The sequence below is a fragment of the Hemiscyllium ocellatum genome, chromosome 33, assembly GCF_020745735.1.
Source record: "Hemiscyllium ocellatum isolate sHemOce1 chromosome 33, sHemOce1.pat.X.cur, whole genome shotgun sequence".
Classification (NCBI taxonomy): Eukaryota; Metazoa; Chordata; class Chondrichthyes; order Orectolobiformes; family Hemiscylliidae; genus Hemiscyllium; species Hemiscyllium ocellatum.
The window spans coordinates 16,796,793-16,815,079 of record NC_083433.1 but is presented as its reverse complement, the minus strand read 5'-3'; the positions used below and the strand labels follow the sequence as shown (position 1 = coordinate 16,815,079).

At 45.9% G+C, this 18,287-nt stretch overlaps 1 protein-coding gene across 1 annotated transcript in view; it reads right to left on the bottom strand.

Annotated features, from left to right (window-relative positions):
* Nucleotides 1–910: 910 nt before the first annotated feature.
* Nucleotides 911–18,287, bottom strand: part of LOC132831221 (transmembrane protease serine 6) — an 83,905-nt gene continuing 66,528 nt past the window's right edge. The window contains exons 13-18 of the mRNA XM_060849231.1: nt 15,955–16,068; nt 15,226–15,342; nt 14,278–14,443; nt 13,842–14,113; nt 8,098–8,234; nt 911–1,399 (exon numbers count right to left, since the gene is read on the bottom strand). Coding sequence (XP_060705214.1) covers nt 1,241–1,399; nt 8,098–8,234; nt 13,842–14,113; nt 14,278–14,443; nt 15,226–15,342; nt 15,955–16,068 — 965 coding nt within the window. The 3' untranslated portion in view covers nt 911–1,240. The remainder of the gene's footprint in view (nt 1,400–8,097; nt 8,235–13,841; nt 14,114–14,277; nt 14,444–15,225; nt 15,343–15,954; nt 16,069–18,287) is intronic.

Genomic DNA, 18,287 nt, shown 5'->3' with positions numbered 1-18,287 from the left:
AGACAGAGGTAGATAGAGTTTTGACTAACAAGCAAGTCCAAGGTTAGTGGGACACTTGGTGGGGGGGGAGCAGGAAAGTGGAGTCGATGTCACAATTGCATCCTATTGGATGGTGAAGCAGGATTGTAGGGCCAAATGGCCTACCTCTCCTCCTAATTTGTTTGTTTATACTAAAATAATGAACTGGTATGGTAGCTGTGTACCAGAACTATCTATCATTGTCGTTCCTCTCAAAATACAGGACATTGGCTCATTCATCTTGCTTTGACCTGAAGGGACCAGCGAGGGACCCAGAACAAAATCTGAAAAGCCCCAGATTCCAGTACAAACGCCTCACTCAAGAGGCCAGAGATTTGGAAGGATTATTGAAGTATTGACCTAAGTGAGGTTCAAAGAATGGTGACAAGAGTTGATGGGGTTTGACAGTAAGAAACTATTTCAGGCAGTTGGGGCAGACACAGGACTAAAACAGAGGAGAAATCAGCTTTTATTTTCCCCAGATGTGGGGAATCAGGAGCTCTCTCCCTGACAAAAAGCTGGGTGGGGAATGGGGGCTATTGAAAACTGAGATTGGTAAGTTTTGGGTAGGGTGTGGGAATTAAGGGTTGTGGAAGCATTGTGGTTAATTGGAGATAAGATACAGATCAGATATGATCTAATTCCCAATTAGATGACTGTTTTGGAGAACATCGCACAGGACACAGAAAGGCTCTGAAATATCCTTATTGCCCCGAATAACACAAGCTTTGTAAGTATACATAAAAATATAATTGCTAAACTCCCACCCTTCTCAACCCTATTAAACCCCTAGGCAACCAGCTCAGGCTGTGTGTGTGTGTGTGTGTGTGTGCATATATATGTATGTGCATATATATATATATATATATGTATGTGTGCGTGCGTGCGTGTATATATATATATGTATATGTGTATGTGTGTGTGTATATGTATGTGTGTGCGTGTATATATATATATATATATATGTATGTATGTGTGTGTGCGAATATATATATATATGTGTGTATGTGTGTGTATGTGTGTATGCGTGGGGAGGTGGGGTTGGCTCATTGGCTGCTTGCTTTATTTACAGAGGAGACCGTGACAACATCTCAACAGGTTGGATGCCTCGGCCGAACATATGCTGTAAACTCCAGTTCCTGATTGATAGTCCTGAGGGAGCATTGTGAGTGCCACCATCTGTCTTACACATTCCAGGATCCCATCTTGGAATCTCCGGTGGTTATGAAATATTAGCATAAATCCAATCGATGAGCCTGGTCACCCGCGTGTAGACACCGTAGTATTCCGGCCGGCCACAGCCGTAACCATAACTGACGATTCCGGCCAGGAACCACCGCCCGCTCGTCTCTTCACAGACTAGCGGCCCTCCAGAGTCACCCTGTTGACAAAGAGGAAGGTCATCAATTGGAATTATCGCTGTTTTATAAACACAAGCATTTAGGGACTGGGTGAGATGGGGCAGGCAGTGGTATTATTGCTGGGCCGTTAATCCAGAAGCAGCAATTGCTGGAAATATCTCAGCAGGTCAGGCAGCATCTGTGGAGAGAAATCAGAGTTCACTGGACCCCAAACATTAACTCTCCACAAATGCTGCTAACAATTTGTGTGTTTTGTTCCTGATTCACAGCTTCCGCAATTCTTTCCTTTGATGGAGTCTGGGTTGGGGGGGTGGGGGTGGGGTGGGGAGTGTGGGTGCAGGTTTTGTACTTCTTGCAGGGGGAGGAGTAGGTGCCAGGAGTGGAGGGTGGGTTGGTGGGGGACATAGATCTCACAAGGGAGCTGCGGAGGGAATGGTCTCTATGGAATGCAGATGGAGTGGGGAGGGAAATATATCCCTGTTTGTAGGTGGCGGAAACGGCAGAGAACAATGCATTGTATCCGGAGGTTGGTGGGGTGGAAAGTGAAGACCTGAGGAGGGGGGTGGGGTTCTGTCCTTTTTACGATTGGAGGTGGGATTCAAGCACAGAGGTGTGGGAAGTGGAGGAGATGCACTGGAGGGCATTGTTGACCACATGGGAGTAGAAATTGCAGTCCCTGAAGAAGGAGGCGGCCATCTGGGATGCTCTATGGTGGAATTGGTCTTCCTGGGAGCAGATAATAGACAATAGACAATAGGTGCAGGAGTAGGCCATTCTGCCCTTCAAGCCAGCACCACCATTCATTATGATCATGGCTGATCATCCTCAATCAGTATCCTGTTCCTGCCTTATCACCATAACCCTTGATTCCACTATCCTTAAGAGCTCTATCCAACTCTTTCTTGAAAATATCCAGAGACTTGGCCTCCACAGCCTTCTGGGGCAGAGCATTCCACACACGCACCACTCTCTGGGTGAAGAAGTTTCTCCTCAACTCTGTTCTAAGTGGCCTACCCCTTATTTTTAAACTGTGTCCGCTGGTTCAGGACTCACCCATCACCGGAAACATGCTTCCTACCTTCAGAGTGTCCAATCCTTTAATAATCGTATACGTCTTAATCAGATCCCCTCTCAGCCTTCTAAACTCAAGCGTATACAAGCCCAGTTGCTCCAATCTTTCAGCATAAGATAGTCCCGCCATTCCGGGAATTGACCTCCTGAACCTACGCTGCATTCCCTCAATAGCCAGAATGTCTTTCCTCAAATTTGGAGACCAAAGCTGCACACAATATTCCAGGTGTGGTCTCACCAGGGCCCTGTATAGCTGAAGAAGGACCTCTTTGCTTCTATACTCAATTCCTCTTGTTATGAAGGTTAGTATGTGGTGGAGGTGGAGGAATTAGGAGTAAGAGATGGCGTCTTTACAGGAGACAGAGTGGGAGGAGGTGTAGTCCAGGTAACTGGTCAGTGTTGGTGGGTTTGAAGTAGATATCTGTGTTGCATCGGTCACCGGAAATGGAGATGGAGAGGTCCAGGAAGAGGAGGGAGGTATCCAAGATGGTCCAGGTGAAGTTAAGTTCAGGGTTGAAGGTGTTCGCGAAATTGATGGACTGTTCATTCTCCTCATGGGAGCATGAGGTGGTGCACATACAGTCATCGATGCTGTGGAGGAAATGGTGGAGAGTGGTGCCGGTGTAACTGCGGATGATGGACTGTTTCACGTACCTGATGAAGAGACCGGCACAGCTGATCTCCATGTGGTTGCCCACGGCTACCCCTTAGGCCTAGAGGAAGTGGGAGGATTCGAAGGAGAAATTATTGAGGTTGAGGACCAGTTCAGCCAATCGAATGTGTGCGTCAGTGGAAGGGTACTGGTTGGGTTGGCGGGAGAGGAAGAAATGAAGGGCTGGGAAGCCTTCGTCATGGTGGATGGAGGTGTACATGGACTGGATGGCCATAGTGAAGATGAGACGTTGGGGACTTTGGAAACAAAAGTGATGGAGAGGAGGTGGAGGGTGTAGGTGGTGTCCGGAATGTACATGGGGGGTACCCAGATAATGACCTGGGTTCAGATCCCACCAAAGCAGATGAAGGAATTTGAATTCAATAAAAGTCTGTAATTAAGTGTCCAATGATGACCATGAAATCATTGATGATTGTCTGGAAAAAGCCCAGGAAAGAAAACTGCCATCCTTACCTTGCCTGGCCTACATGTGACCTAACTTGTGTGCTATAAGGAGAGGTTGGATAGCCTGGGACTTCTTTTCTCCTGGAGTGTAGGTGGTTGAAGGGTGACCTTATAAAGGTCTATAACACCATGAGAAGCATTGATAGAGTAGATAGTCAACAGATTTTCCCCACGGTAGGGCAGTCTAAAACTAGGGGGTATGGGTTTAAGGTGAGAGGGGAGAGCTAGAAAAGGTACAGAGGGGCAATGTTTTCACACAGAGGGTGGGGAGTGTCTGGAGCAGGCTGTCAGGCCTAGTGGTGGAGGCAAGTACAATTTTTTTTCAGTTCAGTAACACTTAGACAGGTACATGGATGGGATAGGTATGGAGGGAAACGGGACAAACACAGGCAAATGGGACTAGATTCATTGTGAAAATTGTGTAGACAGTTTGGGCTTAAGGGCCTGTTTCCATACTGTAGACCCCTATGACTTTTTATGACTACCCTTTGGGAGGGAAGTAAATACCAGCAATGTCCTCATCCCATGAATTAATAAAAAACAGGCTTCTTGACTTGGGGGGATGAATAGCTGCTAATGGAGACCATTACGGATGACAATCACTTGGTTGTGGTAGCAGCCTACTTGATGTCAAGGCCTAGTGTGTGGGGATTGGGGGAAAGACATGGGAGAAGGTGCCTCAGGCTCTAAAGTTATTGAACTTGATATTGAGTCCTCAACATCCAAGTTTGGTTAGCGCAGTTGGCTGGATGGCTGTTTTGCCACACAGAGGGATGTCAAAAGTGCAGGCTTAATTCCTACCTCAGCTGAGGCAGCTATGAAGGTCCATCTCCTCAATCTTGCCCCTTTGCCTGTATCCCTGAGGTTATCCCTTATGGTATCCCTCAGATTACACTCACCATCAGTTGTCTCTCTCCAGTGGTAGAGTGGGATGATGGGAACTTTACCTTTTCCTTGGACTGAGACAGTGATCCAATGCTGCTTAATGTTAAAACAGCGACCTGAATTTCCAAAATACTTCTGTGATTGGCTGAGAACCAATTTTCAAGACCTTGAGGGTGTATGAGGTGTGACACGAACATAAGTTTCGTAGAATCCCTACAGTGTGGAGGCAGACCATTCGGCCCATCGGGTCCACACCAACCCTCCGAAGAGCATCCCACCCAGACCCCAACCTGAATTTCTCATGGCTAACCCACCTACCCTGCACACTGTGGGACAATGTAGTATGGCCAATCCACCTGATATACACACCTTTGGACTGTGGGAGGAAACCCATACAGACTCAGGGAGAATGTGCAAGCCCCAGTCAGCCCTAATGCTGTGAGGCAGCAGTGTTAACCGCAGAACCACCCTTTCCTTAATTTGCCCATAGAAAATAATGGGTGAGCTGAAGCCTGTTATTAATCAGTATCCTCAATATGCAGAGGCCAGGCGAGAGACACTGAATTGTGTTTGCGACAGGCAGACCCTGACCTGAGTGTTGATCCCTCTGTAATCCCATCACAGCCAAGGCTGACCCGCTTGGTACAGAACTGGAATGTGTCCTGGGCACTATTGTTGCTCTGCTGTCTGTTCAACATTCACTCAACCTCCCTCATCGCAAGAAAGGAGGATCGAAGTCAGACAGAGAAATTGAAGTACAGTAAACATTTTATTATCCGACACCCACTGCACCAGAAGTGGGCTGATAGATCAAATGGGCGGCACAGTGGTTAGCACTGCTGCCTCACAGCGCCAGAGACCCGGGTTCAATTCCCACCTTAGGCGACTCTCTGCGTGGAGTTTGCACATTCTCCCCGTGTCTGCGTGGGTTTCCTCTGGGTGCTCCGGTTTCCTCCCACAATCCAAAAATGTGCAGGTTAGGTGGATTGGCCATGCTAAATTGCCCGTAGTGTTAGGTGAAGGGGTAAATATAGGAGAATGGGTCTGGGTGGGTTTCGCTTCAGCGGGTTGGTGTGGATTTGTTGGGCCGAAGGGCCTGTTTCCACGCTGTAAATAATCTAATCTAATCCCAGATAATCAAGAGCTCCACATAATCAATGTTAAAGTACACACCAAGTAACGCAAGAAGTCTACACATCTCTGTTATACTTTATTTGCAGCACAAATCACTTTGCCTTAAATAAAACTTACCGTTAGAGAGCCTTCTCACTCGTACCCTCAACTGACTAAAAACCGAAAGAACTGATCATGCTGGAAATCAGAAACAAAAACAGAAATTGCTGGAAAAACTCAGCAGGTCTGGCAGCATCGGTGGAGAGAAGTCAGAGTTAATATTTCAGGTCAAGTGACCCTTCCTCAGAACAATCTGGACCCAAAATGTTAACTCTGATTTCTCTCCAATGATGCTGCCAGACCTGCTGAGCTTTTCCAGCAATTTCTAGTTTTTCCTCTCAACTGGCTACTCAGAGATCACGGTATTTGAGGAGGAATTGAATTGAAATTGAATCAACTGTTGATATTCCATGTGGCCATTTGATTGAACTACATTCACATTGAGGTGAATAAATTTTTTAAAAACTACAATAACTGGGCAGAATAATACTGTAAACATCACGATAACATTTATCGGTTTATGCTCGTTCATAAGGTGCCAGTTAAAACAAAGTTTGCCGTATTATAATAAAACAAAGGAACACCCTTTCTCTCTGAGGGACATAAAATCCTAGTAGGAGTGATGGGGGAAGTAGGTGTTGGCATGGAGACACACGAGTGGCTACTTAGCCTGCAGTAATTTCCAAAAATGTTCACAAGTTTAGGTGGAGCAGGCATGATTACCAGACAGTCCAATGCTGGTCTTATCCAATATCTCTGGTCCCATAGAGTTTAGTGAATGGTAACCAGTAACAAAAATGGTGTCTGGTTATCCTATCCCTAATCTAGTGAGGTTAAGATCTAATGTCATTAAGCACCTTGACTGAATTTGGTGAACTTAGATTCACAAAGCTTTAAGGAGGTCCTTCAGCCCATTGTGTAAGAGATAGTCTCCCTGACTCCTACTCTTGAGGATTGCTCCTTTTTCAAATATTGGAGCTTATCATTGAATCTATTTCGACCACTCCTTTAGGCCATTCCAAATGACAACTCACAACAAAGTGGGTGGGGGGCATGGGGGGTGTAGGGGAGGGCGAGCAATGGCCTAATGGTATTATTGCTGGACTGTTTCATAGATTCATACAGCCCTTTGGCCCAACAAGTCTATACTGGCATTACTACCCCAAAAATCCCAATTTCCTGTGCTGGTCCCATACCTTTGAATGTTGTGATATGTGAAGTGCTCATCCATACTTTTTTAAAGGTTGTAAGGTTTCCAGCCTCCACTACCTTCCCAGGCAGTGCTTTCCAGGTTCCCACCACCCACTGAATGTTTCTCCCCGAATCCCCTCTGAATCTCCTACCTTAAAACTATGTCCCCCTGTGATTGACCTCTCAACCAAGGGGAACAGCTGCTCTCTACTCACCCTGATAATAGCCCTCACAATTGTATACACTTCATGTCGCCCTCAGTCTTCTCTGCTCTTAAGAAAACAATCCAAACCTATTCAGTCTCTCCTTATCACTTAATTACTCCATCCCAGGCAACATCCTGATGAACTCCCTCTGCACCCCCTCTAGTGCTGTCACATCCTTCCTATAGTGAGGTGACCAGAACTTCACGCAGTATTCCAGCTGGGGCCTGAGCAACACTTGTACAACTCCAACATTATCTCCGTGCTCTTATGCTCCATTCCTTGACTGATCAAAGCAAGTGTCCCATCTGCCTTCCCTAATTTTCCTATTCACGTGCAGTGCTGACTTCAGAGATCTAGATTCTGGGGATCTGGGTTTGAATTCCATAGCGGAATTGAACATCTAATGATGACCATAAATCCACTGCTGATCATCAGGGGGAAATCCCATCTGGTTCACTAATGTCCTTTAGGGAAGGAAGCTGCAATCCTTACCTGGTCTGGCCTACATGTGACTCCAGACCCACAGCAACATGGTTGACTCTTAACCGCCCTCTGGGCAATCAGGAATGGGCAATAAACACTGGCCAGTGATGGTCTCATCTTGTGAATGAATGAAAAGAGCTTGGTGGGTCAGCCCTCTGGATTATATGTCAAAAAGGGTGGCGCTGGAAAAGCACAGCAGGTCAGGCAGCATCCGAGGAGCAGGAGAGTCGACGTTTCAGACTGAAGGAGAGCTTATGCTCGAAATGTTGACTCTCCTGCTCCTCGGATGCTGCCTGACCAGCTGTGCTTTTCCAGCACCACCCTTTTTGACTCTGATTTGCAGGCCACACCTTCTTCCTCTGGATTACATGCCAAATATTTTCAATCTAACCCCTCTGGTCATTGACTCTCCCAATCATTGAACCATCACTTCCTCCGGTCCCTCCCTCCCTTCCCCCCCGCTGTCCTCCACTGTTTTGCCTGCTGTCCACCACCCTGAACTGCATTGTGTAGGGCTAAGAAAATTCAAGTTTACAGATTCAGTCAGCTTTTCAGCCTTGCTGATCTTTCATTTTGTTCAAAGGCACAATACCTGACAGGAATCCTTCTTTCCCTCGGGATAGCCAGCGCAGATCATCCTGGGTGTGATGGTGTAGGAATACGCTTTATTGCAGGTAGACTGATCAACTAGCTTGACGTCGACTTTCTGGAGAACATTTGCTACAGAACCTACGAGAGAGAGAGAAATGGTCATCTTCGATTCTTATTACTGAGTGCAGCCTCCAGTCTTCCTCATGTCTGTAACAATCCAGAATCATGGCCATTGCTATAGTAATACAAAAACATATAATTAGAAATTTACAGTCAGAAGAATATTCAATCCAGTGAGCTTTTCCCACCAAATACGTGTAATCTGTATCTTCTTCTGTCAACTGGCTTTCTTTTGTTCTTTATTTGATGCTTGTGTTAGAGGCAAAGCCAGCATCTGTTCCTCATTCCTCATTGACATTGAGAATGTAGTGGAGTGATGCCTTCTTAGATTAGATTAGTGTAAAAACAGGCCGTTCGGCCTAACAGTCCACACCAACCCTCCGAAGAATACCCATCCATGCCCATTCCCCTCTGACTAATGCACCTAACACTATGGGCAATTTATTATGGCCAATTCACCTGACCTGCACATCTTTGGAGTGTTGGAGGAAACCAGAGAACCCGGAGGAAACCCACACAGACATGGGGAGAATGTGCAAACTCCACACAGTCACCCGAGGCAGGAATTGAACCTGGGACCCTGATGCTGTGAGGCACAAGGGCTTTTGCCCGAAACGTCGATTTTACTGCTCCTCGGATGCTGCCTGAACTGCTGTGCTCTTCCAGCACCACTGATCCAGAATCTGGTTTCCAGCTTCTGCAGTCATTGTTTTTACCTAGCAGTGTTAACCACTGAGCCACTGTGCTGCCAAAAGCCACTATCAGCAATTCAGGGGGAACATGGTGGCTCAGTGGTTAGCACTGCTGCCTCTCAGCGCCAGGGACCTGGGTTCGATTCCGCCCTTGGGTGACTGTCTGTGCAGGTTTCCTCCCAAAGTCCAAAGATGTGTGGGTTAGGTGGATTGGACATGCTAAATTACCAAGGGGAACAGCGACTCTCTACTCACCCTGACAATACCCCTCACAATCGTGTACACTTCATGTCCTTCTCTGTCTAAAGAAAACAATCCAAGCCTATTCAGTCTCTCCTTATCGCTTAATTACTCCATCCCAGACAACATCCTGATGAACCTCCTCTGCACCCCCTCTAGTGCTGTCACATCCGTCCTGTAGTGAGGTGACCAGAACTTCACACAGCACTCCAGCTGGGGCCTGAGTAACACTTGTACAACTCCAACATTATCTCCGTGCTCTATGCCTCGACTGATCAAAGCAAGTGTCCCACCTGCCTTCCTAACTTTCCTATTCGTATGCAGTGCTGACTTCAGGGATCTAGGTTCTGGGAATCTGGGTTCAAATTGCACAGTGGAATTTGAATTCCTTAAAGAAATCTGGAATAATTATCTAATAACGACCATAAATCTATTGCTGATCGTCAGGGGGAAATCCCATCTGGTTCACTAATGCCCTTTAGGGAAGGAAATCAGATTCCTTATGAAGAGCTTATGCTCGAAACATCGACTCTCTTGCTCCTCGGATGCTGTATGACCGGCTGTGCTTTTCCAGCACCACCCTTTTTGACTCTGATCTGCAGCATCTGCAGTCCACACTTTCTCCATGCTAAGTTACCTATAGTGTCCAGGCCTGTGTAAGAGAGGTGGATTAGCCATGGGAAGTGCAGGGTTACAGGGATCGGGTAGGGGGAGGGTCTAGGTGGGCTGCCCTTTGTAGGGTTGGTTGGACTCGATGGGCTGAATGGCCTGCTTCCACACTGTATAGATTCTATGATCTGATGTGAGTACATCTACAATGCTGTTAGAAAGGGAGTTTCAGGATTTTGATCCACTGACACTGAAGAAACGGTGATATATTTTTGAGTCAAGATTGCAAGTAGCTTGAAAGGGAATTTGCAGGATGTGGTGTTCCCCATATATCTGTTGCCCTTGTCCTTCCAGGTGGTAGAGCTCATGGGTTTGAAAGGTGCAGTCTAAGAAGCATTGGTGAGTTGCTGCAGTGCATCTTTGAAGGTAGCACACACTGCTGCTCCTGAGCATCGGTGGTGGTGATGGGAGTGGATATTGATTGTGGTGGAGGGATTGCTCATTAAGCGGAGTGCTTTGTCTGGAATGGTGTCAGGGTTTTGAGTGTTACAGGTTCCATATCTCCTTAAAAAAAGCTCTAATTAAGAAAAATCAAATTAAAATGAGATCTATTTAAAACCCATCAGTCAAATTTTCCATTGACTCCAATCTCAACAGCTTTTCGGAGAGCAGAGGTTTGAGATTTCCATGCTCTTTGTGATGAGGAGGTACTTTCTGACATTAATCCTTAATGCGCTGACTCTAAATTCAAGCGTTTATCTCTTTGTTCCAGACCTTCTCAACCAGAGGTGATTGTTCCTCTCTGTCCTCTGTATCAAATAATTCTTACTTGGTCTGGACTACATGTAACTCCAGACCCACAGCAATGTGGTCAATTCTTAACTACCCTCTGGACAATTAGAGATGGGTAATAAATACTGGCCTGGTCAGCAACATCCACATCCCGTGAATGAGTAAAAAAAAATGTCATGCTATTGAACACTTTAAATAGATCATGATTTGGAGACACTGGTGTTGGACTCGGGTCATTCTAAAAGATGAGGGACTTAAGGGTCTTTTTCCAATCTATAATTTCAGTTATATCACACTGCATACTTTTGCTATAAATTCTGTGTCTTACAATCTTATTCCCCACAATCACCTGATGAAGGGGCAGTGCTCCGAAAGCTAGTGCTTCCAAATAAACCTATTGGACTATAACCTGGTGTGTGATTTTCAACCTTAAATAGATCACCCCTTGATTTTCTGTACAATCACCCTCATAACTTATTTGGGCAGCATGGTGGCTCAGGGGTTAGCACTGCTGCCTCACAGCACCAGAGTCCCAGGTCCGATTTCAGCCTCTGTGTGGATTTTGCACATTCTCCCCATGTTTGCGTGGGTTTCTTCCAAAGATGTGCAGGTCAGGTGCATTGGCCATGGTAAATTGCCCATAGTGTTAGGTGCATTAGTCAGACGGAAATGGGTTTGGGTGGGTTACTCTTCGGAGAGTCAGGTGTGGACTGGTTGGGCCGAAGGGCCTGTTTCCACACTGTAGGGAATCTAATCTAATCTAATTTAGCAGCTTCAGTTACAAAAGAGGAGTTGACAGGGCAGCAGCAATCTCACTAGCCTAGTAACCAAACTACTGTCCTAAGGTCACTGGACTTTAAAACCTTTACTCTGTTTTTCTCCCCAAAGATGTTGTGTTTCTCTGCCATCTTCTGTTTATGTTCCAGATCGCCAGTGTTCCCTGTCTTTGTTTTATTTCAGTGCCCTGAGGACACTGTATTTAAGCACAATTAATTCAAAAATCCGCAGTCAAACGTTGCTGACCAGGATCATTTCGCCATCTGGTTCACTACTGGTCCTCCAAAGGAGGAAGTCTGCTGTCCGTACCTGGTCTTGTCTCTCTGTGATCCTGACCCGCCATCTGGCAGGGCAAACTATTCCAGACAAGGGCAAATAGGGATGGACAACAAAAGCCATCCTTTGCAGTGGTACTTCAGTCCCACGAAGGAATGCTGAGCCCTTTCCAAGGCCAAAATAGTGTTAAGTCCCTTCAGGGAGGTCAACTAGATGGAGGTCTGAGGCCTAGATTGATTGTGAGTTTGGATTGATGGGAAGAATGTAGAGTCATAGAATCATTCGGCACAGAAATAGGCCCTTCAGTCTAATCAGTCCATAATCCCAAATTAAACTAGTCCCATCCGCCTCTGCTTCACCCACATCCCTCCAAACCTTTCCTATTCATGCTCTTATCCTTTTAAATTTTGCAAATGTACCTGCATCCACCATTTCCTCTGGAAGTTCATTCCACACACGAACCACTCTCTGTGTAAAAATGTTGCCTCTTGGGTCCTTTTTAAATCTTCCTCCTTTCATCTTAAAATTATAGCCCCTAGACTTGAAATCCCCAACGGAAAAGACACTTGCCATTCACCTTATCTATGTCCCTCATGATTTTATAAACTTCCAAATGGTTATCTCTTCACCTCTTACACTCCAGTGAAAAAAGTCCAGGCCTATCCAGCCTCTCCTCATAACTCAAACCCTCCATTCTTGGCAACATCCGGGGAAATCTCTTCTGAACCCTCGTCAGCCTAATCGTATCCTCCCTATAACAAATCCTGGTTGGCATGCACAGAACATATGCCCCTAAATTGGCAACCTCTGGTTGACTGGAAACGTGCATGGTTTACAGCAGTGGTCTCTGGCACTAAGTCCACCCAACGATAATTTCTTTCCTGGTATGAGCCGTTAATTTGCAAGTCTGTTCTCTTGGGTACTGATCTGACAGCCTTCTTTTTAAGTACAGGAGGGTCGTTAGCTTTTATTCCCTGGATAATGTTTATCTCCTGACCAACACAAGTAAAATAACAACATTTGATTATCTGTCATTTTCACTTTGCTGCCTGAGGGACTTTGCTGGGCACAAGTTGATGATCAGGCATTTATTGTAACACAACATGAATTGCATTTCAAACAACTTTATTGGTTGCCCAGTACTATGCACCTGCCAAAGGTTGCGAAAGGCGCTAAATTTGAGTCTTTTTTAAAAGGTTCAAAACCATGCTAATTTAATGCAGTAAGATAACTGAAGGATCCAACTGTAGTAAATCTGCTTGGAAGCAGGATGAAGAACGGAAATGCGAGCAACAGCGCCAGAGCCTGTTATAGACTGGGAATTACCCAGTTGTAAAGTCATAGAGATGTACAGCATGGAAACAGACCCTCTGGTCCAACTCTTGCATGCCGACCAGATATCCTAACCTTATCTCGTCCCATTTGCCAGCACTTGGCCCATATCCCTCCAAACCCTTCCTATTTATATACCCATCCAGATGCCTTTTAAATGTTGTAATTGTATCAGCCTTTCCCTCTTCCTCTGGCAGCTCATTCCATGCACACAGCACCTTCTATGTGAAAAAGTTGCCCCTTAGGTCCTGTTTAAATCTTTCCCCCTCACCTAAACCTTTAGTTCTGGACTCCCCCACTCCAGGGAAAGAAACCTTGTCTATTTGCCCTATCCATGCCCCTCATGAGTTTATAAACATTTACAAGGTCACCCCTCAGCCTCTGACACTCCAGGGAAAACAGCCCCAGCCTATTCAGCCTCTCTCTATAGCTCAAATCCTCCAACCCTGGCAACAGCCTTGTAAACCTTTTCTGAACCCTTTCAAGTTTCACAACATCTTTCCAATAGGAAGGAGACCAGAATTGCATACAATATTCCGAAAGTAGCCTAACCAATTGTGATTGGGTGGAATGCTCTTGGGAGGGTTGATGAGGACTCGATGGGCCGAATGGCTTGATGGGGTTCTATGATGACTGGTGGTGGCTTAACCTGAGGGTCACCACCCCTCAGGTAAGTGGAGAATTTGAAAAGGAGACAATCCTTCAAAGTTATTTGAGCTGATGCAAGGATCGAATCCACGCAGTTGGCATCACACTGCAGTGCAATTCAACCCACTCAGCTATAGGGTGTATGTACAGCTATCCTGACAGACACACTAGATCTTCGATGGAGGAACAAAGCCCCAACAAAATGAAGGCTGCGCAGAAAATCTAACCCCGGGGGGGGGGCTTGGGGGGGTCTACGTACCGTCTTCCTCAGTTGTTCCCCAGCCGGTGACCCAACACGTTTTGTCTGTCTCGAACATATGAGTTTTAGCTGGCAGGCAGATGGGGTATGTGTACGCGTCAATGGACACAGGTTGGTCCAACTGGAGTAGAGCAATGTCGTGGTCATAGGTGTCATCGTCATAGTATCGATGAGAAATGATCTTCACTACCTTGAAGGTGAGCTCATGGTAGCTGACGATGTCAAGCTTGAACTTGCCCAGGACAACAGTCCACCGGTCAGGTGGGGCGAATCTGCGAGGAGACACAGAAAGGAATTCTAATGAATTACAGGACTCAAAGATTCATTTAGCATGAGACTGAATTCCAAGCTGACCATGAGGTGGTGAGGGAAAACTGCCTCATGAACTGGGAATAACATCGGTCGTTTAAACAGTTTGATGTCGTTATGGATCTACCTGCTAACGAAGCAGTGAGCTGCAGAGAGTACCCAATTCTCACTGATGAGAATGCCCCCGCAAACGTGTTGGCCACTGATCTGTAGACTCGCCTGCCACGGCCACTCACCCTCAGTGGCATTTGTTCCCCCGACAATTCTGCTCGCGGACGGCTGAAGGCCACACTCTGAGGAAGAGAAGGCAAATTGTTAATCCCAAGGAGGGTCTCACTTCAAGGGAAAGAGGAGCTTGGCCAGTCTTACTCTGTTGGCTCAAGTCTGGGCCCACACTGTGGGGAGGGATGGGAAGTGGGGTTGGTGATGGGAAGCTTCCAGACAGGGCCCATAATATGGGGGCAGATGGGGTTCTAGTCGAGGCCCACACTACCAGGGTGGGATGGAGTATGAGGCAAAGATTCCAGCCTAGGCCCACAATGTGGGGGTGGGGTTGGGGATGAAGGTTCCAGTCTGGGCCCACATGACAGGGGAGGGGTTGGGAATGTAGGTCTTTACTAGGGGCAGTTTAACATTCATAACATTCATAAGTAGTGCTTAATAAAGATACAGCTGAGTATCTGAGGTGTGCTGTGATGTCCCTCTACCCTCAAAAGACATGAGATAGAGGCTCTGTTTGAAGATTACAACCAGATAGAGGCAGAGATGTGTGCTGCTGCTAATCCAAGATGTCGATTATTTCTAATCAACCAGTTCAGAGATATGACTACACTCTGGTAAAACGGTAGCGTGGTGGGGGGGAGCCTTGAACCCAGGACTCTTGGCTCTAAATACTGTTGGAAGAAATACCTAGAGGTTTGGCTTGAGATTAAACAGCTACAATTTTAAAAATATATTTCACAACACTTCAAAATGCCTTAATAAAGCGCAGATGAGGGATTTCAGACTTGGTTTTAGAGGCTGTTGTGATTTAGTTAGTTTCTGTAGCTCCACTTGCCAGTAGCCATGACCTTACCACAATATTTCTCATCTGATCCATCTTGACAATCTGACACATAGTCACACTGAGGGTTGGCTTTCTTTACACACGTCCCATCGTCACACTTGTAGGTGAACAGGTCACATGGTACAGCTAGAATACAAAGAACATGCAAGTATTTAACCACAGCTGAAAACACACACTCAAACAAGAAAAACACACACACACACGCACACACAAACTCTCACGCACGCTCACTCAGAGATCAAAGGATATAGTAACAGAAACATACTCTCACATACACACACTCAAACTTACACTCTCATAATCTCACACACAAACACACATTTACTGAGGGAACACTGGATACACACACACACACACACACACACACAGACACACAGACAGACACACAGACAGACACACAGACAGACACACAGACAGACACACAGACAGACAGACACAGACACCAACTCTCACACATACCTCACTCATAGAGCAAAGGGGACACACACATACACACCAAACAACCGGTCTACCACCCAGACCCTGATGGTAGTGAAGGAAGTGGGTATCTCCCTGATACCAACCAAATTGCCCTCCCTGTCACTTTCCATTCGGTGACTTCTAGTGATGAACAGATTTTGAGATAGATTAACCCCAACACTCCAACAGGATTTCGAAAAGAAAATTAGACTCGATCCAAAAATAAACAGGTGATGTGCACTAAACTGTGCAGAACACCAAAACTCAGTCTCCACGTACCCTCATCACAGCTCTGTTCATCGTTGGCTGTCTCACAGTCTGCAACCTGATTACAGACATCCAGTAAGGAGAGGCAGGTGTTTCCCTCAGCGCAGTGGAACTGTGCAGGACAAACTGGGGAAAGAGTAGAGAGAGAGAGAAGATGAATGAAGGAACAAGTAAAAGAGAGAGAGGAGTAGAGCATGAGAATGAGGAAAAGGAGCTCAGTAGTAATACCCTAACTATACGAGCAGCAGAAAGAGTATGCAGGTATAGCAAGCAATCCGGAAAGCTAACAGAATGTATTGGTTTATTGCAAAGGGAATTGAATGCAAGAATTAATGCTTCAGTTACGCAGGGCATTGGTGAGATCACACCTGAAGGACTCTGTACAGTACTGGTCACTGTATTGACAGAGGGATGTTAATGCATTAGAAGCAGTTCAGACTGGTTTACTATACTAATACCTGGAATGAGTGGAAAGGTTAGGCAGGATCTGCCTGTGTCCTCACTAGTTTAGAAGAGTCAGGACTGATTTAATTGAAACATTCAACATCCTGAGCGGATTAAACTGGGTGGACACTGAAAGGGTATTTCCACTTGTCGGGGAATCTAGAACTGGGGTAAGGGGGGATCATAGGTTAAAGATAAGGGGGCACCTATTTAAGAGAATGATGAGGAAACATTTTTTTTCTCTGAGGGTTGTGACTCTCTGGCATTCCCTTTCTCAAAAGGCAGTTATAGAGTGGCGGAGACATACAGCACAGAATGAGACCCTTCGGTCCAACCAGTCCATGCCAACCAGACACCCGAATACTTGATGTAGAATCTTTAAACGGCAGAATCAGATAGATTCTTGATTCCCAAAGGGATGAGAGTTATTGGGGACATAGAATTGAGATTAAAATCAGGTCAGCCATGATCTTACTGAATGACACAAAAGGCATTAAGGGTTGAGTGACCTCCTCTAGTTCCCTGTTGGTGAAGAAGGGGAAATGGGTGGAAGATGATGCAAAGGGAAAGTGAGTATACAATCAAGATGGTAAGATTGGAGCATTGCCTCCACACAAGATACAATATCATGCAGCAAGATTTCTAATTATGAGCATTAACTCCAATATAATTAAACCGAGAAAAATACATGATCTTTTCATTACTGGCTCAGAACAATGAATCTCTTACTCGCAATAGCCGCCAACATTTATTTAACAAGCTTACTTCAACATGATGCATGAGTTAACATATTAGATTTTACAATGCTACATTGGTAAATAGACAAGGCCTTTTCCTCTGGGTTGGATTGGGTGGGGTGTGGGGAGTCCAGAACTAGAGAGCATAAGTTTAGGGCAACAAGGAAAAGATTTAAACGGGACCTAAAATGGCAACCTTTTCATGCAGAGTGTGGTGCGTGTGTGGAATGAGCTGCCAGAGGAAACTGGTGGAAGCTGGTATAATTGCAACATTTAAAAGGCATCTGGGTAGGTATGTGAATAACTGAAAATGTGTTGCTGGAAAAGCGCAGCAGGTCAGGCAGCATCCAAGGAACAGGAAATTCGACGTTTCGGGCATAAGCCCTTCATCAGGAATGAGGAAAATGTGTCCAGCAAGCTAAGATAAAAGATAGGGAGGAGGGACTTGGGGGAGGGGTGAGGGAGATGTGATAGGTGGAAGGAGGTCAAGGTGAGGGTGATAGGTTGGAGTGGGGTGGGGGTGGAGAGGTCAGGAAGAAGATTACAGGTTAGGAGGGCGGTGCTGAGTTTGAGTAGGAAGGGTTCAGAGTGATATGGGCCTAGTGCTGGCAAATGGGACTAGATTAATTTAGGATATCTGGTCGGATATCTCTGGACAAATTGGACTGAAGGATCTGTGTCTGTATGACTCTATGGAGCAGGTGTTGATGGAGTGAGACAGGGTGAGACCACATCTAGGGTTAGGGAGTATCTTCCTCTTGTCAGCAATACCGGGACATCTGTTACCATTTGCTTCAGTATCATCGCAATGTGAGTTCCACCGAACTCTGTCAGTGCCATTGTGCTGAACTCAAAGCACTGTCTCAGTGACTGTGACTCTATGAGAAATGTCAGAGGGCTGAGCTGTACTGGATCTGAGTACAGTGATGGCCTAGAGATATTCTCGTTGTGCTATTAATCCAGAAACTCTGGTGACCTGAGTTTGAACCTTGCCGTGGCAGATGGCGGAATTTGAATTCAAGAAAGTGAATCTGGGATGAAGAATCTACTGATGAAACAATTGTTGGGGGGAGGAAGCAAACCCATCTATTTGACTAATAATCTGAAGGGAAGGAACTCGAACATCCTCACCAAGTCTGGCTGGCATGAACTTCAGACCCACAG